Source organism: Dromiciops gliroides, chromosome 3 (assembly GCF_019393635.1).
Source record: "Dromiciops gliroides isolate mDroGli1 chromosome 3, mDroGli1.pri, whole genome shotgun sequence".
NCBI lineage: Eukaryota > Metazoa > Chordata > Mammalia > Microbiotheria > Microbiotheriidae > Dromiciops > Dromiciops gliroides.
The window spans coordinates 636706851-636730513 of record NC_057863.1 but is presented as its reverse complement, the minus strand read 5'-3'; the positions used below and the strand labels follow the sequence as shown (position 1 = coordinate 636730513).

General features: G+C 39.2%; 1 protein-coding gene across 1 annotated transcript in view; it reads left to right on the top strand.

Moving 5' to 3' along the window:
• Positions 1-21264, top strand: part of LOC122748176 (tumor necrosis factor receptor superfamily member 14-like) — a 39469-nt gene extending 18205 nt beyond the window's left edge. The window contains exons 5-7 of the mRNA XM_043993861.1: positions 45-135; positions 3699-3862; positions 21140-21264. Of these exons, the coding sequence (XP_043849796.1) occupies positions 45-135; positions 3699-3862; positions 21140-21264 (380 nt within the window). The remainder of the gene's footprint in view (positions 1-44; positions 136-3698; positions 3863-21139) is intronic.
• The last annotated feature ends 2399 nt before the right edge of the window (positions 21265-23663 follow it).

Below are 23663 nucleotides of genomic sequence, written 5' to 3'. Positions count from 1 at the left end.
TGCTATGCTGAGCACCAAATCTCTCATATCTCCTTCTCTTTTAGGCACAGAGAGAAACAACACTATCTGTGAAAAGTGCCCAGCAGGGACATTTTCCCCCAATGGGACCCTTCTCCAGTGTCTATCATGGACCAAGTAGGTATAACACACTCTCTGGGAGTTGTGGTTCATTCTTTTCACTTATTCATTTTTAATGGTTTAAACACAAATTCTGGCCTCAATGTACACCAAGTAAAACTAATGTTTCCATATACAAAGCAGAAAAGAAAAAAACATAGAAATGTCCACAGGGTAACATAGAAAAAGTCCACACCAGGTAAGTAATTAATAACTGATTTCTGAGAAATAAATATACACAAGACACTTTTAAGTATATTCTGCATCATCAGTATCTTTGTGGTCATTTTCTTGAGTCTTAGACACTAAGCAAAATAACAAATCAACCATTAATTTGTAGCATTTGTCAATTTCTGAAACATGAATTTAACAATTTAACAACTGGCTTACAATTGGAGATGATTCCAGCACACCTGTGAATGTACACAAAACTGTGAATCTCTATTCTATTCATTTCCTTTTAGGCATAAAAGAAATTCACCATGTAGCTTTCAAAGCTGTTCTGCTTGTCTGTGTTTCCTTCTGGTCTTCCTTCTGTTGGATAGCTCCTAATGCTAAGGTTTTTTTCCCTTAAACTGAACTAAAATCTGCCTTTCTGTGACTTCTCTCATTCAAGGTTCTACCCTTTGAAGCCAAGCTAAGTGAGTTTATTTTTCTTCTTTTTAACATCCCTTTAAATACTTGAGACAACCTTCTGACTTCTCCAAATCATCCTTCAGTATCTCCTCACATGCATGTTTTGGAACATTGGTTGTCCCTGTACCATAGAAAGGATTTTGGAATTAAGAGAATCTGGGTTTAGATGCCATGGGTGCTGTCCACCTGTACTTGGGCCAATGAGATAATTTTGCTTGCCATGGGAGATGCTATGTAAATACTAGCAGTTATCAGTCATTTGAACTTTCCATGTCCCATTTCCTCATCTGTATATGAGACCCAGCCAAAGGACCCTCTGAAGTCCTGTTCAGTGTGGAATCTATGGTCCTATAGCATCCTCTTGTGGAAACTCTCCCCCTAACCAAAGAACTTCCTAAAATGGGGCACTAAAAACAACTCTTCAGATTTGGGCTGACTTTCTTTATTCTAAACACTCCAATGTATTCTTTGCCTGAACCACCATGACTGGTCTCCAATTGTACTGCTAACTAACTCACACAGAGTGTTCAGGACACTCGTACTCCAAGACCTTTTCAGAGGGATTGTTATCTAGTCTCATCTCCTTCCCGGGATGGTGGCATGATAGAATGGAAATGGCATTCATGCTGGAGCCAAAAGGCATGGGTTCAGACCCTGTCTCTGATCTTTGCTTCCTTTGTGACCATGGCTTAATCACTTTGATTCTTTGGATCTGAATTTCCTCGTCCTTATAATTAAAGGATTGGAACAGCTGGCTTCTGATGTTCTTAACAATACCAGTGACCACCACAACAACAATAAATGGACAGATAGGTGGCAAAGTGAAGAGAGTGTTGGGTATAGAGACAGGAAGACTCATCTTCTTGAATTCAAATCTAGCCTCAGACATTTGTTAGCTCTGACCCTAGGCAAGGCATTTAACCCAGTTTGCCTCAGTTTCCTCATCTGTAAAATGAGCTGGAGAAGGAAATGACAAACCACTCCAGCATCTTTGCAAAGGAAATCACAAATGTGGGCATAAAGAGTCAGACATTACTGAAATGACTAAACAAGAGTAATAATTAATTAGTTAATAATGTGGTCACTTTGTTCTTCTTAGAGAAAGGGCAAATCAGGCCAGAATTATAACTGTCTGCTCTCTTAATTATTATTAGTCTAGGGGATATGACCATGTTCAATCAAATTTCTGATTGCTTTGCTCTTTTTTTTGGAGGAGGAGGAAGGGAAACCCCGAGCTCTCTATCCAAAACCTGACACCCTTTCCATCTAATACCTATTCCACAGTGAACACACATTGGAAAAAGCAAAGAAATCCATTTATCTAAATTGTAGACAAAGAGAAATCAGAGAAATCATACATAGGAGAATATATGCCAGATAATAAAGAGGAAGGAGCTTTTCCTTTGGTAGTGAGATGACTCAGCTCAAACCAGAGAGAGGTCTAGATCTCACCCAAGGGGAAACTCCCCCAAGGCTCTAGTGTAAAAAGCTTGGCATGAAGACATGGAAGAGGCTGCTGCCTCCTTTCATGTGTTCCCAGAATCTTTTCCTTCTGCAACCTGAATTCAGATTGGCCTCTTCCATCTTCCCTCTTGAAGCTGGAAGTCGGAAGTAATTTGATTAATTTTTTATGATTATGTAAAACATTACCATATTTGTCATTTTGTACAAGAAAACTTGATTAAAAGAAAATAAATGAAAGAAAGTGGAAAATATCATGCTTGATGAGGCCCCCAAGAACCCTTGAAGCTTGAAGAGTCCTGAAGAGGATTGATCAAGCCTGGAATTCTCCCACCAACTCTGCTTGACCAACTGCAGGGCAGGGCATTCCTCTCTATATCAATAAGGAGAGAGTCTCCTACCAATGGGCATTGGGACAGGGGTTACAATAACAGCAACAATAGCACTTTCTAGGTGTTATCTTATTTCATCTTCACCATAACATTAGGAAATGGGTGTTATTATTATCCTCATTTTATAGATGAAGAAACTGAGGCAAACAGGGGTTAAGTGACTTGCTCAGGGTCACACAGCTAGGATTTGATTTGAACTCCCATGTTCCAGACTCTAGATCCAGCACTCTGTCCACTTGCATTCACTGGATGACCTAGCTATCTTTGGCTTCTTGATCTTTTTGGGTTGATTTTTGAGCTTTAATGTAAAACATTGATTCCATTCAGCCCTGTTAATTTCCATCTCAGTGTTAAGTTAGGCAGTGGAAGATACAGGGCTTGTCTAGGGGTCAGGAAGCCTCCAGTTCTATCTTTTAGACATAGTAAACTATGTCTCCCAGGCAGGTCACAACCTCTCAGTGCCCCAGCCAACAACCTAAGACTCTATATTCTTTTTTGTTTGTTTGTTTTGTTTTGTGAGGCAATTGGGGTTAAGTGACTTGCCCAGGGTCACACAGCTAGTAAGTGTCAAGTGTCTGAGACCGGATTTGAACTCAGGTCCTCCTTAATCTAGGGTCAGTGCTTTATCCACTGTGCCACCTAACTGCCCCAAGGTTCTCTATTCTTGACAAGTCTTGCATCAGAGGAAGGCATTTCTATACCAGGGAATTCCCCACACTGATGAAATTCCAGTTCTGGGCCCCTCAAAAATAAAACAAAACACCCTTGTCACCTGGTTCTAATCTGTCTAATTCTCTTTGAATCCTGCCTCTGGACACACTGGCTTTCTAGCTAGTCCAACATGGATGCCCTCCCTCCTAGCTTTTTGTGTTATCAGGAAAATTGGGAGGTGTGCACCTCTGCCTTTATCCAGATTGTTAATAAAGGCACAGCTGGCCCTCCTTCTCTCCTTCTGTTTGAGATACTCTGCCTTTCTTTCTATAAGCTTCTTTGCTGCTGAGTTGCATGGCTGACTGCACCTGGGGAGAAGTGGGATCACTCAGGTTTGCTGGGTTGATGTCCAATGACACGTGTCTTCATCTGTCTTCCTAGTTGTACAACACAGGGTTTATTTGAAGAAAAGCTAGGCACGGATACCAAAGATGCAGTGTGCTCACCCCAAAGTAACCCTCAACACATAGAATATATCTTCATTGTCATCATTTCCATCATTATTTCTGGGATGCTGTATTGTATAAAGAAAAAGAAGCTACCAGGTAAGCAGAGACATAATGAGTGTGGACCAATAGGGACTTGGCCTCAGGACATTAAAATTAGTGGGCTCAGACCAAAATTGGAGTCCTTTAGGATAGTAAAAACAATAGAGCTCAGTGCCTAAATCATACATTCATTCCGTTACTCTAGGGAAATGCCAGCTGGAAGGCAGAGGAGGGCTTCCCCCTGTCCCCAGCCTTCCTTCCCCTCCCTATCCTCTCTTAAGTTAGGGTAAGCTTGGCCCAGGCTCAGTTTGTGGTACTTGTCTCCAGGCAGAGAAATTCCTAGTTAAACATCAATTGAGCTACTGGATTTCACTCAGAAACTACTAATCAGTCACCTACTGTATGCAGAGCATTGTGCTCAAGAGCCAAGGTAAATTCAGAGTTCAATTACAGCAAACACAAAAATATTCCATTACATTTATATACCACATCTTGTTTAGCCATTCCTCAATTGATGGGCATTCCCTGAATTTCCAATTCTTTGCTACCATAAAAAGATCAGCTATGAATATTTTTATACACATGAGTCCTTTTCCCTTTTTTATGATTTCTTTGGTATATAGACTTAGTCATGGTATTGCTGGATCAAAGGGTATGCATAGTTTTAAAGACTTTTAGGCATGGTTCTAAATTGCTCTCCAGAATGGTTGGATCAGTTCACAACTCCACCAACAGTGCATTAGTCTTCCAATTTTCCCATATCATCTCCAACATGTATCATTCTCCTTTTTTGTCATATTAGCCAATTGGATAGGTGTAAGGTGGTACCTCAGAGTAGTTTTAATTTGTATTTCTCTAATCAGTAGTGATTGACAACATTGTTTCATATGACTGTAGATAGTTATAATTTCATCGTCTGAAAACTGCTTGTTCATATCCTTTGACCATTTCTCAATTGGGGAATGGCTTGTATTCTTATATATTTGATTCAATTCTCTATATATTTTAGATATGAGGCCTTTATCAGAAATACTGTCTGTAAAAAAATTGTTTCCCAGCTTTCTGCTTTCCTTCTTATCTTGTTTGCATTGGTCTTGTTTGTACAAAACCTTTTTAATTTAATGTAATAAAAATGATAAACTCTGCATTTCATAATATCTCATCTATCTCATATTTTGTCATAAATTCTTCTCCTGTCCACAGTTCTGACAAGTAAACTATTCCTTCTTTTTCAAATTTGCCTAGGGTATCACCATTTATGTCTAGATTTTGTACCTATTTTGACGTTACTTTGGTGTATGGTATGTTGGTCTATGCCTAGTTTCTGTCATACTATTTTCCAATTTTACTGGCAGTTTTTGTTAAATAGTGAGTTCTTATCCTGGAGGCTAGAGTCTTTGGGTTTATCAAACAGGATATTGCTATATTCATTTACTTCCGTGTTTTATGTGGCTAACCTATTCTGCTGTTCCTCTTCTCTATTTCCTAGCCAATACCAAATAGTTTTCATGATTGCTGCTGTAGGGGCCATATTTAATATGGGGAGAGTTAATTGGGTGGTTTGCTGTAATATTGGGGTTCAGAAAATAATGAGGGACTTCTAGGTCCAAAGTTTCCTCCCCTCTGAACTGCCCTTTTTAGTTATTTCTCCCACGCCAATAAAAAAGGAGTTTAACAGCCTCTTTTCCACAAACAAATCAGGTTTTATTAATGAGAATAAAATACACAGCAAAGGTGAAATTAATAAAGTCAAGGACAAGGGAATAGAGAAAAAGAAAAATGGATACTCTCCCTAACTCTAACAAAAGCCTTATACAATCCCCAAACTCACTTCCAGCTCAGCTAATTCAAAGAGCCAGACTTGTTTTTTTAACTCACCACCTGGGGTCTGTAGCTTCAGTAGGAGACAGCTGTGCAGTCAGCGCCAACAGGAAAAGCCCACTGGAAGGACCCATAGGAAAGCTGACCAGAAAATGAGACCACAGGAAAAACAGACAGGAAAAGGGGGCTCCCCTCAGTGAGCATTCCTTTTTCTACTTTTACTTTCTCTCCTCCAAAATGGGACGTCCTTCAAGCTGGATCAGAGAGTAGTTCTCTTGCTGACATCAACAGCATACGTCACTCAGGACAGGACAGGTGTGCCCATATCCAATCATCCCTAGTTGGCTTCCCAAACAGTACTAGGTACATTCAGGTGGGACTCCTAGGCATCTGCCAAATTCCATTATTTTACCGCACAGCTTTATGATATGGTTTTAGATCAGGTACAGCTAGGCCACCGTCCTTTGCATTTTTTTCATTAATCCCCATGATATTTTTGACCTTTTGTTCTTCCATATAAACTTTGTTGTTGTTTTTTTTGTTTCCTAGCTCTATGGAATATTTTTTTGTTAGTTTGATAATGTGGCACTAAATAAGTAAATTAATTTGGATAGAATTGTCATTTTATTATGTTAGCACAGACTACCCATGAGTAATTTATATTTTTCTATTTGTTTAGATCTGATTTTATTTGTATGAAAAGTGTTTTCTAATTGTGTTCATATAGTTCCTGGGATTGACTCAGCAGGTAGACTCCCAAGTATTTTATATTGTCTGCAGTTATTTTAAGTGGAATTTCTCTTTCTATCTTTTGCTGCTGTACTTTGTTGGTCATATATAGAAATGCTGATAATTTATGTGGGTTTATTTTATATCCTGCAACTTTGCTAAAGTTGTTAATTGTTTCAAGTAGTTTTTTTAGTTGATTCTTTAGGATTCTTTAATTAGTTGATTCTTTAGGATTCTTTAAATATACCATCATCTGCAAAGACTTATAGTTTTGTTTCTTCCTTGCCTATTCCAATTCCTTCAATTTCTTTTTCTTCTCTTATTGCTAAGGCAAACATTTCTAGTACAATGTTGAATAATAGTGGTGATAATGGACATCCCTGTTTCACCCTTCATCTTATTGAGAATGCCTCTAATGTTTGCTGATGGTTTAAGATAGATACTGTTTATCATCTTAAGCTCCATTTATTCCTATATCCTCTAGTATTTTTAATAGGAATGGGTGCTGTATTTTGTCAAAAGCTTTCTCTGCATCTATTGAGATAATCATATCATTTTAGTTAGTGTTGTTATTGATGTGGTCAATTATGTTGATCATTTTCTTAATATTGAACCAGTCCTGCATTCTTGGTATAAATCCCTCCTGGTCACAGTGTTTTATCCTGGGGATAAATCGCTGTAATCTCTTTGCTGATATTCTATTTAGAATTTTTGCATCAATATTCATTAGGGAAATTGTTCTATAATTTTCTGTCTCTGTTCTTGTTCTTCCTGATTTAGGTACCAGCACCACATTTGTCTCATAGAAGGAATTTGCTAGGATTCCTTCTTCATCTATTTTTCCAAATGTTTTGTATACTATTTGAATTAATTGTTCTTTAAAAGTTTGGTAGAATTCACTTGTAAACCCATCTAGCCATGAAGATTTTTTTTCTTAGGGATTTCATTGATGGCTTGTTCAATATCTTTTTCTAAAAAGGGTTTATTTAAGGTTTTTTATTTCCTTTTATGTTAATCTGGGCAGTTTATATTTTTGAAAATATTCATCCATTTCATTTAGATTGTCAAATTTATTGCCATATAGTTGGGCAAAATAGCTCCTAATTATTGCTTTAATTTCCTCTTAATTGGTAGTGAGTTCACCCATTTAATTTTTGATGATGGTAATTGGGTTTTCTTCTGTCATTTTTGAGTCAAATTAACCAAAAGTTTATCTATCTTATTGCTTTTTTCAAAGAACCAGCTCTTAGTTTTATTTGCTAATTCTATGATTTTCTTGCTTTCAATTTTATTAATCTCTCATTTAATTTTCAGAATCTCCAATTTGTATTGATTTGGGGATTTTTACTTCATTCTTTTTCTAGCTCTTTTAGTTGAATGCCTAATTCATCGATCTCCTTTTTCTCTATTTTATTCATGTAAGCATTTAGAGATATAAAGTTTCCCCTAAGAACTGCTTTGGCTGCATCCCATGGGTTTTGGCATGTTGTCTCATTACTGTCATTTTCTTGGATGAAGTTATTGATTGTTTCTATTATTTGTTATTTGACCCACTCATTCTTTATGATGAGATTATTTAGTTTTCAATTCATTTAGGTCTATCTTTTTCTGGCCCTTTATTACACATAATTTTAATTACATCATGATCTGAAAAGTATGCATTTACTATTTCATCATTTCTGCATCTGACTTTCACAATCAATTTTTGTGTATGTGCCATGTACTACTGAGAAAAAGATATTCTTTTCTACCCCATTCAATTTTCTCCAGAAGCCTATCATATTTAATTTTTCTAAAATTCTATTCACCTCCTTAAATTCTTTCTTATTAAATTTGTGGTTAGATTTATCTAGTTTTGAGAGGGGGAGGTTGAGTGCACCCACTAATATAGTTTTGCTATCTATTTCTTCCTGCAACTCACTTAACTTCTCTAAGGATTTAGATGCTATGCCTCTTGATGCATACATGTTTAGTATTGTTATTACTTCTTTGTCTATGGTACCTTTGAGCAAGATGTAGTTTACTTTCTTATATCTTTTTTAATTAGGCCAATTTTTGCTTTTGCTTTGTCTGAGATAAAGATTGCTACCCCTGCTTTTTTTACTTCAGCTGAAGCATAATATATTCTTCTCCAGCCTTTTACCTTTACTCTGTGTGTATTTCACTACTTCAAATGTGTTTCTTGTAAACAATATATTGTAGGATTCTGGTTTTTAATTCACTCTGCTATCTGCTTCTGTTTTATAGGAGAGTTCATCTCATTCACATTCACAGTTATGATTATTAACTGTGTATTTCCTTGCATCTTTTTTTTTCCTTATTTATATTTTTCTCTTTCCTTTTCTCCTGTCCCTTCTCATTAGTATTTTTTCCCCTGGGTATCTCCATCTACCCTACCTTCTATCAGCCCCACCTCAATTTTGTCCTTTCCCCTTTCAGTTCCTAGTTTTGCCCTCCCTTCTATCACCCCACCTCCCTTTTGTCCTTTTCCCCTTTCCCCTCCTAGTTTTACTCTCCCTTCTATCAGCTCCCCACCCTTTTCTTTCCCCTTTCCCATTTTTACTTCCTTATAGGATAAGATGGAATTATATAACCAATTGAGTGTGTATGTTATTCCCTCTTTGAGCCAAATCAGATGAGAATAAGGTCAAAACAATGCTTGTCCTGCCCCCGCCCCTTCTTTCCTTCTATTGCAATAAGTCTTTTGTGCCTCTTCACATGATATGGTTTACCCCATTCTACCTTCCATTGCCTCTTCTCCCAATATAATCCTTGTTTGTTTCCCATTAAGTTTTTTTTTTTTAATATCATCACATCAGAATCCACTTACACCTGTCCCTTCTGTATGTGTGTACTTCTCTTATCTGCCTTAATAAAGATACAGTTCTCAAGAGTTACAAATATATTCTTCCCATTTAGGCATGCAAACATTTTAACCTTATTGAATAACATGTCCCCCCTTTTACCCTTTCATTTGTCTCTTGAGTCTTACATTTGTAGACTGTTCAGTTCTGGACTTTTCATTAGGAAAGTTTTAAAGTCTCCTATTCATTGAATATCTATCTTGTCCCCTGAAAGATTACACCTAATTTTTCTGGGTAGTACACTCTTGGTTGTAATCCTGCTTCCTTTGCCTTCTGGAATATCATATTTCAAGACCCCCTGATCCTTTAATGTTGAAGCCGCCAGGTCCTGTGTAATTCTTATTGCTGTTCCTTAATATTTATTTTTTTTTTCAGGGCAATGGGGGTTAAGTGACTTGCCCAGGGTCACACAGCTAGTAAGTGTCAAGTATCTGAAGCCAGATTTGAACTCAGGTCCTTCTGAATCCAGGGCCAGTGCTTTATCCACTACACCACCTAGCTGCCCCCATTCCTTGATATTTAAATTGTTTCTTTCTGACTGCTTGTAGTATTTTCTCCTTTACTTGATCTGTAATTTAGCTACTATATTTCAAGGAATATAAAAGAGACTCCTCTTTCAGGAGGTGACCAATGGACTCTTTCATTGACTACTTTATCCTCTGGTTGTAAGACGTTGAGGTAGTTCTCCTTAATAGTGTCCTGAAATTTGCTGCCTAGGATCTTTTTTTTTTTATCATAGTTCTCAAGTAGTTTGATTATTCTTATATTATCCCTCCTCGATCTATTTTTCCAGGTCTGTTGTTGTTCTGAAGAGGTATTTTATGTTTTCTTCTGATTCTGCTTTACTTCTTCCTGTTGTCTCATTAAGTCATTAGTGTCTATCTGCTCAATTCTGATTCTTAGGAAATTGTACTTCTTTTCCAATTTCCCATGTGTTTTTAAGGCATTATTTTCTTTTTCAAAGCTATTGACCTTCTCTTGCATAACTCTCATTTCCTTTCCCAATTTTTCTTCTACCTCCCTTATTTGGTTTATAGTATCCTTTTTGAGTTCTTTCAGGAGGGCTTTTTGGTTTCAAGATAAATTTGTCCCTCCTTTAAGGTTTCACATATAGTTTTATCATTGCTGTCTTCCTCTGAGTTTATGTTTTTATCCTCCCTGTCACCATAGTAGCTGTCAATGGTGAGGGTTCTTTTTTGCTTCTTATTCATATTTTTATTTTTATTTTAGCCTCTTTTGTGCATTTTAAGGTTAAGTTCTGCTTCTGGGGTACAGCATGTACTGTGTGGAGCTTCTTTTGCTGGGGGTCAGGGGCTGAGTCACCAGCTTTCTTCTCTGAGGTATCAGCAATGTTGGGCCTGCTGTGCCACTAGCTTGCTGAGCTAGCACCATGGGCTGTGAGCTGCTGATCTGTGCTGTGACTCTGGGCCTCTTGTTGGCTCTGCCAAACACCCTCTGCACTGAGCTATGCTCCACTTTTACCCAGATGAAACAGACCTTTCCTGAAGATCTTCTAGTTTATCTTAAGTCAGAAGATTGTTTCCATTTTTTTTGCAGGTTTTATAGCTCCAAAATCTGTTGAGAGACTTAATTTAATGTCATTTCTGGGGGAAATTTGGGAGAGTTCAAACAGCTTCCTGCTTTCACTCCTACATCTTGGTTACACCTCCAGAACTGGAAAAAGTAATGATTATCAGTAGAGATAGATATATGACCAATGAGTATATTAGATGGATAGATAGATATAGATAGATTGATTGATCAATTGATTGATTGATTGATTGATTGATCAATCCATTGTTCATTCATTGGATAGAAGGATGGATTGAAAGACTAATGGTTGATGAATAGATGGCTGGACAGGTGGAGTGATGGCTGGATAGAAAGGTGAAAAATAGGAGTTCTGGAGGTGGATGTATGAATAGATAGAGGGATGGATGGATAGATGGAAGGATAGATGGGACTATAGACAGGTAGATAGATAAATAGATAGGTCATAAAAAGGTAAAAGATTTATAAAAACTTGTAATATACCAGGAACTCTGCATTTATATATGTATATATGCATGTGTATGAATATGTATATGTATGTGTGTGTGTTTGTATATATATATATGTTATACATGTCAAGTCAACTCAGGTAGTATATATTAAGCACCTACTATGTGCCAGGCACTCTGCTAGTCACAAAATACATGCAAAGCAAGTTAATTCAGCTATTGAATTTATCTCGGGAACCATTTATCAGTTGCCTACTATATGCAGAGCATGGTGTTTAGGACCAAGGTGAATGCAGAGTTCATTCAATTAAAAAAAAAAACATTTATTAAGGTCCTCCTCTGTAGAGACACTGTATAACAGCAAAATAGTTCCCTTTTCAAAGAGCCTATTGGCTGGTAGGGTTGGAATTCAGTATGGACATAGAGAAGCAGATTGTATGTACAAGAGAAAAGCAAAGCTGTTTGACAGGAGGGAGGAAGGGGAACACATCAGAATGAGAGTTCCTCAAAGGTAAGGACTCTCCATTTTGGCTTTGCATCTCTGACACCAAGCATGGTTCTTGGTATATAGTAGGTGCTAAATAAATTCTTTTTTCATTGATTGATGCAGTCTTTACTCTCATGAGTCCCACAGAAACTAGAAAAGTTCCTTCTAGTTTACAAAAGTCAGCATTTTGATTTCAAGTTTAGAAGTAGATATATCCCTGATTGGTGTGGGTCTTCCAGATGGTGGTTATACAAATAAGTTGTGTAACACCAAGGCTTCTGCCTAGGCTGAGCCTGTATAGAACAGAACCCTGGAAATCCTGCCCTGGGGAGTTGGGCGCAAGAATTGAGGAACATGGAGAGGGGGGATGGCCTGGGGAAGAGCTACTGTGGCCAAACCTGTAGAATAGGGCTCAGCAAAAGATTGGTGAGTAACCTGAGGGTCTTCTTGTCCTGGGCCTTAGAGCATTGCTCAGGGTGGGGAGAGAGGTATAAATGATGGGAAACAAGAGAAGGGAGCACATTATCCAGAGGGTCATTGACTGTTGGGCCTCAGACAAGTCACTTCCCTTTCTTCATAGGATCACAGTGTGGTTGTAGGCTCAAAGATCTATTTATTTTACAGAGAAGGAACCTGAAACCTAGAACTATCAGGTGACAGCTAGGTGAAACAGTGGATAGAGTGCCAGGCCTGGAGTCTGGAAGACCTGAATTTAAATCCAGCCTCAGGCATTTACTACCTGTATGACTATGGGAAAGTCACTTGACCATGTTTGCCTCAGTTTCCTCATATGTAAAATGAGCTGGTGAAGGAAATGGCAAATCACTCCAGTATCCTTGGCAAGAAAAATTCAAATGGGGTCACAAAGAACTGAACATAACTGAGAAATGACTGAACAGCAACAACAAAATATGCCAGGGAACATGGTGAATGCTGGGGATACAAGAACCCTCAGTCCCTGCCCTCAGTGAACTCACATTCTAATCAGGGAGACAAGAGGAAACCACTATGTATATACAAGATATTTAGTGGTCATTGAGAGGTTCTCTCAGAGGAAAGACATTTTCATTAGAGGGGCAGTGAAAGATCTCTTGTAGAAGGTGGAATGTTTGCCTCTTAAATGAAGGCAGAGGGAAGTAGAAGGAGCATTCCAGGCTTGGCAGCAACTAATGAGGAAATACTCCTTATGTCTTCCTGTTGGAATCTAAGATCCTTGAGGGGAGAGATTAGTTAATTTTTGTATGTGTAACCCTATAACCTTGCACAGTGCCTGGCACATAGTAATCACTTAATAAGTGCATGGGTTTTTGTTTGTTTGCTTTTTCTTTTTTTTTTTTTTTTTGTGAGGCAATTGGGGTTAAGTGACTTAGTCACAAAGCTAGTAAGTGTTAAGTGTCTGAGGCTGGATTTGAACTCAGGTCCTCCTGAATCTAGGGCCGGTGCTCTATCTATCCACTGTGCCACCTAGCTTCCCCAATAAGTGCATGTTGGTTGATTAATTGCCCAATGTGACACACGGAGTGTCAGAGGCATCATATGAATCCAGGTCTTTTTGACTGTGAGCCCAGGGCCCTATCCACTGCACCCTGTATAGATGTGCCTGGAATTCTCTTTATCCATTCATTATATACCTGGAAAATGTCTCTATCCTGCTTTCTGACATTCTTCTTCTTTGCATTTCAGTTTGCATCATAATAGAAATGGTGAGTTATTTTTGCAAGACTTATGGGCTGATCAGTTCATTACTGCCTGGGGGGATGCTTGCTTTTCTAGCTGAAAATATCATTTCCATATACCTTTGATCCATGACAATAAGCTCTGAATGTACCAACTTGGCCAGTGATTTATGAATCTATCTTTCCATTAAATAGAGGACACCTTTCCATTAAAACCACAAGGATTCCAGACACCACATTTTAGGAAGGATGTTGATAAGAGAGCAAAGTGGATAGGATGGTGATGGGCCTCAACTTCTACCATATGACAACTGAGTGAAAGCTCAGGGGACACATGATAGTGGACTTCAGGTTGTTCCTTAGAAGATTCATCTTGTTCTGTTCAGCCTGAGAATGTAGAACCAGCCTGAATGGGTAGAAGTCACAAAGAGGGTCATCTGTGATTATAAAGTCAGGAAGGTTTCCTTAGCATTATAGCTGTGGTCAAGTAGAAATGGTCACCTCAGGAGGGAGCTGGCTCTTCTTGGCTGAATGTCTTCAAATGCAGGATGGAGTATCAAGTATTGGGAGCTGAGAGGGGATTCTTGGTCAGATGTGAGTTGGAGTAGTTGGCCTCTGAGGTCCCTTCCTGATCTAAATCTATGGTCCCATGACAGGGAAAAGTCATGGGAAGTCCTGGAAGTGAGGTGATGTATGTAAAGGTTTTGTCTGATCTTGGAGAAGTCACTTTTTTCACCTGAATTTCAGAATTCTCTTGTGATCTCTAAGGGCTGGATCACTGATTATACAGTTGTCTTCCACATAATCGGGGTTATGGGCAATGTGCAATATACCCCCCTCCCCAACCCTCCCTTCATACCACAAAAGAAATCTGAGTTATTATGGTAGTACAAGATAAAATATGTTGATGTTATATAATTCTGTACATATATTTTTATAAGTACAGAATTATATAACACAAACATATTTTATTCTGTGTCTCTAAACTTTTTCTGTGTCATCTGCTGGCCTTTATATATATTCTGTGGATTCTACAAAACTCCCCCCAAATTCCCCTTTAATTTCTTATGATGACCCCCAATATATCAAAACCACAATGAAGAAAATTAGAATGTGGAAGGGATAAGTGTAGTTCAATACACATGCAAACATACACACACACACACACACACACACACACACACACACACACAAATAGGCCAGAATAATTGGGAACAGCCTCAAACTGGCTACTTTTTGCTTCTCCTATATTTTCCTGTTTCAGGCTAAAGCACCACACTGTGGAGAAACCAGTGACTCCACGAAAGCTGATGGGTCCGTCAACAACATGCCTGTGCAGGAGACTAGACAAGAAGAAGAATCAGCTCCACTAAGGGAAAGAATGTCTGAGAGTCAGGATGGTTGGGAACCTTGATTATGCTATGGGGAGTACAGGGAAATCCCTAGGTTAAGTCATACTCTCTGACTGTCATTGGGACAAAACTCTTCCCCAGCAGGTGTCCATCTCCTGCTGGGATCTCCTCCAAGTTTTGCAGCCAAAAGTATTCCAGATGGCAAGTGATGTCTAAAGGAGGCCACCAACATCCAACCCTGATGTCCTGTCCCAGGGCAGTCTTACACATGAGGCAACAGAGCCTGAATTCTGAGAGGTTAGATGAAGAAAACTGGAAAAACTGTGAATATGTCCCTGGCATGAACAAAGTCTATTTTCTAAGGACAAGCATGAAGAAGGTGGCTGGCTACTTGAGGGTTTACATAAGGTTTATTTTATTTTATTTTTTTGTGGGACAATGAGGGTTAAATGACTTGCCCAAGGTCACACAGCTACTTCAGTGTCAAGTGTCTGAGGCAGGATTTGAACTCAGGTCCTCCTGAAACCAGGGCCTGTGCTTTATCCACTGTGCCACCTAGCTGCCCCCTATATAAGATTTATTTATTTTAATTTATTCTATATATATTTATTATTGTTGTATAATTTTTCAGTCATGTCCAACTCTTTGTTCTTTTGTTTGTTTGGTTTTTTTTGTTTTTTCCATAAAAGTATTTTGTTATTTTCCAGTTACATGCAGAGACAGTTTGCAACATTTGTGTAGTGGATAAAGCACTAGCCCTGGATTCAGGAGGACCTGAGTTCAAATCTTGCCTCAGACACTTGACACTTACTAGCTGTGTGACCCTGAGCAAGTCACTTAATCCTCATTGCTCCACAAAAAAAAGTGTTTCCTGCATTTTGATACAACCATGTGATTTTTGTTGTTTCTGATATTGATATTCACATAGTTTTCATAATGGTGAAAGATCTAAGAAAATAAAATTGATTCTGATTCCATTTTGTAGTTGATTCTATTCTGTATAACCCCCCCCTAAAAAAACATGTTTTAAAATTACTCATCATGATTCTTTGCTGTTTAATGAAGTTCAGAAGTTTAACTTTCTTCTCTGAGCTAAGTGGTCTCATAAATCACCTCCATTTTACCACAATTCATATTGTGTCTATACACCTTATTGCTTACATACAATTAAGGGAGATCAATGATCTCACTAACAACTCTTACAAGATGTAGGTGGGCACCAGAAAATCTGTTATCTCTGAAACACTAACTGTTCTTCAAGAAAATCTGGTGTGTTATCCCTATAAGTAGCCTTGCAGGAGGACGCTACCAATGAGCTTTCCATATCAGCAAGATGGAAGGAGAGGTTGCTGTTAGTCCTGTATTCCTGATTTTTATCTAATCACACTGTTCCATCATCTATGACACTTCAGACTTTGTAATCAATCATATTGTTTTGTGCTTCCTGTTCTTTTATTGTCTTATACTTCCCAAAACTATATGCAGACTAGTAAGCCCTACCTTGAGGCCTTTGGATTAGCTGAATAGTAAAAAGACCTTTTTTTCCTTGTAATTGCTGGCCTTAACAATAAATTCAATGTGCTCATAACGTTTTTGCATCAATTTACCTTAATTCCAATCACAACACAGCCCAACTGAGTATGTGTGTATATATACATGCATACCTATACATATTTATGTTTGTATGGATACATACATGCATATAAACATATAAAGTCTTCCCTCTTTGAAGCATTTCAAGTGAGAGGGAGGTTGAAGTGTTGCTTGCCAAACCCCCCATTTTCCATTGCAGTTTTCATAAGTCCTTCAGAGTTATATTGGATCATTGCCGTGCTGAAAATAACTATGTACTTCCCAGCAGATCATCTTACACTATTGCTGCTATTCTGTATATAGTACATTTCTCTCTATCTCAGTTCATGTGGGTCTTTCCAGGTTTTTCTGATAGCATCTTGTTCATCATAACTTTTATATAATACCTTAAACTTGACAAAGAATTTTCTTTACAATAGCCTAGCAGAGTAGGTACCATATGTTTTGCCATTGTAGTCAATCATCATAACTATTTCCCTCTATCCAATTCCCTTCCAATCATATTTGCTCTATTTTCTATCTCATTTTGCCCTGTTCCTTCTCAAAAGTGTTTTGCTACTTTCTGCCCACTCCCCTGCTCTACACTCCCTTCATTCACCCTTCCTTCCTTATTCTCTTCTAACCTTACTTTCCTATAGGGTTAAATAGATTACTCTTCCCAATTAGGTGTGTATGTTATCCCCTCCTTGAGCCCACACTGATGAGGTTAAGTAGTCTTTGAGCTAATTCTGTTTTCTTAAATTTTTCTTCCTCCCTCCCTCCTCAACTCTTCCTATGAAATCAAGCAATTCAATATGTCATACATGTGCTGTCATGCAGAACACCTTCCTTGAAAATGTTTTGCTTTTTACAACTCCTTCCCCCAAACTTCCCTTCCCTCCCTCCCCTCATCTCCCACTCCCCCACCCTTATCTCCTTCCCCACCCTCTTTTACACAGGGCAAAAATATATTACTATACCCACTTGAGTATGTATGTTATTCCCTCTTTGAACCAATTTTGATGATAGTAAGGTTCATTCACTGCCCTATTCCTTCCCCCTCTTCCTCTGCCCTCCATAAGCTTTTTTCTTGTTTCCTTCATGTGAACTACCTCTCCCCAGTCCATCTCTCTGCTTCCCCATCCCCCAGTCTATTCTTCCTACCCCTCAACCCTATTTTAAATATGGGTTAGCTAGGGTCATCATGGGTTAGCTAGGTGGCACAGTGGACAAAGCACTATTTCTGGACCCAGGAGGCCCCGAGTCTAAATCTGACCCCAGACATAAGACATCCCACCCTGTTTGCCCCACAAAAGACAAGGATAAACAAAAGATAAATGCTTTACAGATATCATCCCTTCATATTCAGTTCAGACCTGTGTCCTCTGTGTATTCCTTACTGAGAAAGTTCTTATGAGTTGGAAGTATTATCTTCTCATGTAAGAATGTAAACAGTTTAAGCTTTTAATGTCCCTCATGATTTCTTTTTCCTGTTTACCTTTTTATGCTTCTCTAGGGTATTGTATTTGAAAGTCAAATTTTCTATTCAGTTCAGGTCTTTTCATCACAAATGCCTGAAAGTCCTCTTTTTCATTGAAATCCCATTTTGTCCTTTGAAAAATCATATGCAGTTTCTTTGGGTACATGATTCTTGGCTGTAGTCCCAGTTCCTTTGCCCTCTGGAATATCATATTCCATGCCCTCTGGTCCTTTAATGTAGATGCTGCTAGATCTTGTTTTATCCTTATTGGAGCTCCACAGTATTTGAGTTCCTTTTTCTAGCCGCTTGCAATATTTTCTCCTTAACCTGGGAGCTCTGGAATTTGGCTATAATATTCCTGGAAGTTTTCCTTTTGGGATCTCTTTATGAAGGTGATTGGTGGATTCTTTCAATTTTTATTTTGCTTTCTGCTTCTAGAACATCAGGGCAATTTTCCTGTTACAATTTCTTGGAAGATGATGTCTAGGCTCTTATTTTGTTTATGGTTTTCAGGTAGTCCAGTGATTTTCATATTATCTCTCCTGGATTTATTTTCCAGGTCAGCTGTTTTTCCAAGGAGATATTTAACATTGCTCTCTATTTTTTCATTCAATTGGATTTGCTTTACTGTGTCTTGGTTTTTCATAAAATTACTAGATTCCATTTGTTCAATCCTAATTTTTAGGCAATTATTTTCTTCAGACAGCTTTTTAATCTTCTTGTCCATTTGACTTTTTATGCTGTTGACTTTTTTTTATGGTTTTCCTGCATAGCTCTCATTTCTCTTTCCATTCTTCCCCCCCCCCTTTCTAAATCTTCTTTCTGTCTCTCCTACTTTCTCTTCAAAGTCCCTTTTGAGCACTTGCATGGCCTAAGACCAATTCATATTTTTCTTTGAAGCTTTGGATATAGGGGCCCCGAGATTGTCATCCTCTTCTGAGGGTGCACCCCAATCTTCCTTTTCACTGAAGAAACTTTCTATGGTTCACAACTTTCTTTGCTTGCTCATCTTTTAATATTTTACTTGACTTTTAACTCCCCACTGGGGCTACAAACTTCAGAGGGTCCCAGGTGTTTCGATTTAAGGGAGGGCAGATTTTTCTCTCTTCTCTGGTTGGAAGATAACCTCAAGCCAACTTATGACTTAACCAACCAGCAAAACTTTCCGTGCTATGGTTTTTAGCTTTGACAAGCCTGGGCCTCCTGTCACTCAGGATTTCTTTCTGGTTCCCTGCTGGGATGGGACAGCTGAATTCCTCCCTAGGTCCCGCTGATAACCCTGCACTCCCCCCACCCCCCAGCCAGCCGTTCAGCCCTCTAGCCCATCCGCTAGCTCAGTTCCAGAAGATGCTGGTGCTGCAGCTGATTCGGAGGCCCTGGGGTAAGTTCCTCTGGTGTGGTGTGCCTGGGATCTCTGTCGTTGAGATTGAGGGGGTCCAGCATGGCCCCCTTTAATCTGTGTATGGCTGGAAAATAATCTCAGCCTGTCTTTTTGTGGGTTTTTCTGCCTCAGGGGTTCTTTTATTGCTGTTTTGGGGGTGATTGTATCAGGAGCTCTGTGTTTAATGTTTTTCCTCTGCCATCTTCTGCCCCCTTTACAACTGAATGTCACATACAAAATGGGTAATAACTTATAGGACACAAAATGGACACAAGGTAACCTTCAATGGGGAGGCATCTGTAGCAGAAGGGATCATATAGTCTGCATCTTGAAGGAAACCAGAGACTCCCTGACTCTCCTACACATATTTTACATAAAATGAGATACTCTTTCAAATGATTAGTTAGAACCAAGAAAAACTTGACCTGCATCATTCTTCTTCCCATTTATTAATCCTTACAAAAGAAACAGGATTAGTCTGTAATTAACTATTTTGGGGGGAGGGTGGGGCAATTGGGGTTAAGTGACTTGCCCAGGGTCACACAGCTTGTAATTGTTAAGGGTCTGAGTCTGGATTTGAACTCAGGTCCTTCTGAATCCAGGGCTGGTGCTCCAACCACTGCACCACCTAGCTGCCCCTGGAATTAACTATTTTTTAAATTATTATTAAACCAGGTTGGCTTATTGTGATCACTGCTTCCTTTTCCAGATGTGATGCATCATGAAGGTTGTACAGTGGATAAGAGCAGTGGGCTTGGAGTCAGGAAGGCCCAAGTCCAAACCATGACTAAGCATTCATTACTGTAGGTCTCTGAGTGAATTACTTTGCTTGCATCAGATTTTTCATCTTTCAAATGGGGATGATAATATCACTTACAACCCTGAAATAAATAATGAAAAAGGCTTTTTGTGAGAATCAAATGAGATAACATACGTATAAGGCTTTGCAAATATCAAAGTTCTATATAAATGTCAGATACTATTATTATTATAGGGCAGCTAGATGGTACAGTGGATAGAGTGCTTGACCTGGAGTCAGGAAGACTCCTCTTCCTGAATTCAAATCTGGTATCAGACACTTAGTAGCTGTGTGACCCTGGGCAAGTCTCTCAACTCTATTTGCCTCAGTTTCCTAATTTTTAAAATGACCTGGAGAACAACATGGCAAAGTACTTCATTACCTCTGCCAAGAAGACCTTAAATGGGGATATAAACAGCTAGACACAAATGAAAACAACAAAATTATTATTGCATATATTTTGCAACTTTTAAACAAACTTTTTAAGTTGAAATATCAAATCTGCACAGTGCTGTCCCTTCACAGAAGGCAAGGAACTACTAGTTCATCATGTAGGAGGTAGTCTTCAGTGCTGCAGACTATAAAAGTGTGCCTCCTTCAGAATCTGGTTGATGTGGAAATAAGGGTCTTGGCATAGTGCAGACTGCTCCTGTAAGGACTGAGGGGTATTAGGGCTGGATCCAGTAATTATCTATCTGGTTTAAGCTGCTTTCTTGAACACTTCCCCTGTCTGGACTATTGATACTACTGCTGCTGCTATAACCATTATCACTGCTTGAAGACTCTGTATCCCAGGAGTCCTGAAAAACAGGGTTTCTGCTACTCGGTTTGGTCTGGGGGAGATGACTGTCTTCATTCCCATTTCTTCTCCTTTTCCCGGGGTGGATAAGTTCGCTTATGGCAGCTGATGGAGGGGAGCGACAGCACATTGCCTGACAGGGAGATCCCTGGGCAGGTCTTTGGTTCAGCTGTCGGTACTGTTCCCCCTCCTTCCCCCTCCAGTCTTATCCCTCTCTACCGCCTTCCTCTATGCTGTCCTATTATATTTTCAATGATCTATTCTTGAATTTTCCCAGGAACTAGTATCATTCTTATGTCTTTCTTTTAATGAAGATTAAGAAACTGGCCACTTCCAATTTGGTAGTTCCTTTCTGCTTCTCTCTGATCCCTCAGTGACAGTGACAGTGACAGTGACAGTGACAGTGACAGTGACAGCGAAAGAAGGAGCGGCCTGTTTTGGAGAGAGTGCCAAGATATGTGGTGTATTTGGGAAAAGTATAAATGTATGTGAGGACTGAGGAAGGGGAAAGGAAGAGAACTAGGAGGAAGGGGAGTTGCTTAACATTACAGGGTTTCAGAAGGCACCATGTAAAGGAGGGCAGACTTAAATAGAGACTGGGGAAGATTGGAGCTGAGATTATCCTGGATGGGAGTGGGCGGTGAAATTTGGTGGAGGACACAGCTTAGTGTTGGCCAGAGGTCCCTCTTGTTGATTCTAGGAATAGTGTGTGGTATAGGACCACAGGCTAAAAATGAATTTTAGGGCAGTCAGCCTGCCCTAACATGGTGATGTGGGTCCCAGGAGAGGGACATAATGGACAGGAAAAATGGGAGGGGTGGCATTTTGTAGACTGATTGGGTGGTGTTTCACTAGTAGAGAGTCAAGACTCCTTCCTGCCCTGTATTAGTACCTGGGGCAAAGCCCTGGACATTAAATCCTACTTCCAGCTTTGATTCTATGACATATAAGAGACAGTGTGGTTAAATGGAAAAGATTCTGGGATAGGTATTTAGAAAACTGGCTTCTACTGAGAGCTTGGACAGGCTCAAAGTTGAATATAAATAGAATTTTGGCTAATGCTGTCATTTGGTTTGAAAACATTAAAGTTACTTGACTTTTCATTAGCCCATAAGATGATTAGCATTGTATAGTTCTTATATTGTGAAAATCTATTTAGACTATGAAGGAATATTATGGGATTAGTGGGGAAAGCTTTATGTGGGCTCTGGAAATCAGGTGATCTTGACTTTGTTGTTAATTCATTATTTTTTATTTATTTAATCTTTTTGACGGGGCAATGAGGGTTAAGTGACTTGCCTAGAGTCACACAGCTAGTCAGTGTCAAGTGTCTGAGGCTGGATTTGAACTCAGGTCCTCCTGAATCCAGGGCTGCTGCTTTATCCACTGCATCACCTAGCTGCCCCCCCCCCTTTTTTTATCTGCTAATTCATTATATAATATTGACCAAGTCATTTTCCTTTCAGCAGATACTCATTTCCTTAGAGGGGGAATTTTACTTAAAAAATGTTTACTAAATTGAATTGAACCAAGTTCCCCATTTGTAAAATGAGATGTGGGAATGGGTTGTACTAGATGATGAAACAGTGGTGTTGAAGACAGACTTGGAGTTAGTGGACCTAGGTTCAAATCCGGACTTACTACCTGTGACAACAACTTCCTTTGGGCTCAATTTCCTCATCTATTAAATGGGTATGTTGTTATGTCTTCAAGCTGCCTTCCATCCCTCAGTCTAGAATTCTAATGTCTTGTGATCTCCAAGGTCCCTTCCTGACCTACAAACATAATGGAAAATTCAGTTGAGAGGGCTAATTAGAGAAGGCTTCCTGGAAGAGGCAATAGCATACTATGTTCTGTAGGCAATGAGGGACACAGATTGGTGGAGATCATGAAGAGGCTACTCAGCTAGGAGGAACAGTTTGCATGAAGTTTACACCTTCCTGAGCACAGATCTGTTGGGGAGCTTGTCTAGGGCAGAGGGATCACATGGATGTAAGCTAGGTCTGACTCTCTGCACATGTCTGATTACCTGAACCTGACCACATCATAGTGATGCTTCCTCCTACAATGGATGCCTGCCTTCTACACTCTCCTACCATCACATCCTGTTTGTGAATTCAGATTCATGTCCATTGGTGATAAACCAAGTGGGAGAATCAGAGAGCCACCACCCTGCTGAAAAGGACATTGTGAGAACCAGGGCAGCTCTACCCTGAGGAGAAAGCATGTGAATGCCTGGTGTCTGGAAGTTACATCTATTCATAGACCACCTATAAGTCATGTCAATCAATGGACCAGCCAATTAGCTTGGATCTGTGTGTGGGGACCACCCCTCTTCCAGTCCTTCAGTGAAGTTCCACTGGAACACATGGAGAATCAGCCTCTTTTGTTCAGGAATCAGCTGTTGGCAGCAGGAGTAGGCTGAGCAGGCAGAGTAGACAGATCTCTTCATTTCTCCATGTGTTTCTCTTTACTAACCCCTAATATACTTTAATAAATACCCAATGCCTAAAAACTGGTGCTATGAGTTTCTAATTTAAGGTGACTACACATTAGATTTTAGATATCACAGATTTTTTTTAAAGCAACATTTATTTTATTTTTCCCAGTTACATGTAAGGGTAGCTTTCAACATTCATTTTCACAAGATTTAGAGTTCCAAATTTTTATCCCTCCCTCCCTCCCTTTCCTCCCCCCTGCACAAGATCGCAACCAGGTTATATATGTACAATCCACAAGTGCTCTTTTTATCAGTTCTCTCTATGGGGGTGGATAGTAAACTTCCTCATTAGTTCCTTGAGATTGTCTTGGATCATTGCATTGCTGAGAGTAGTTAAGTCATTCACAATTGCCCATTAAACAATACTGCTGTCACTATGCACAATGTCCTCCCAGCTC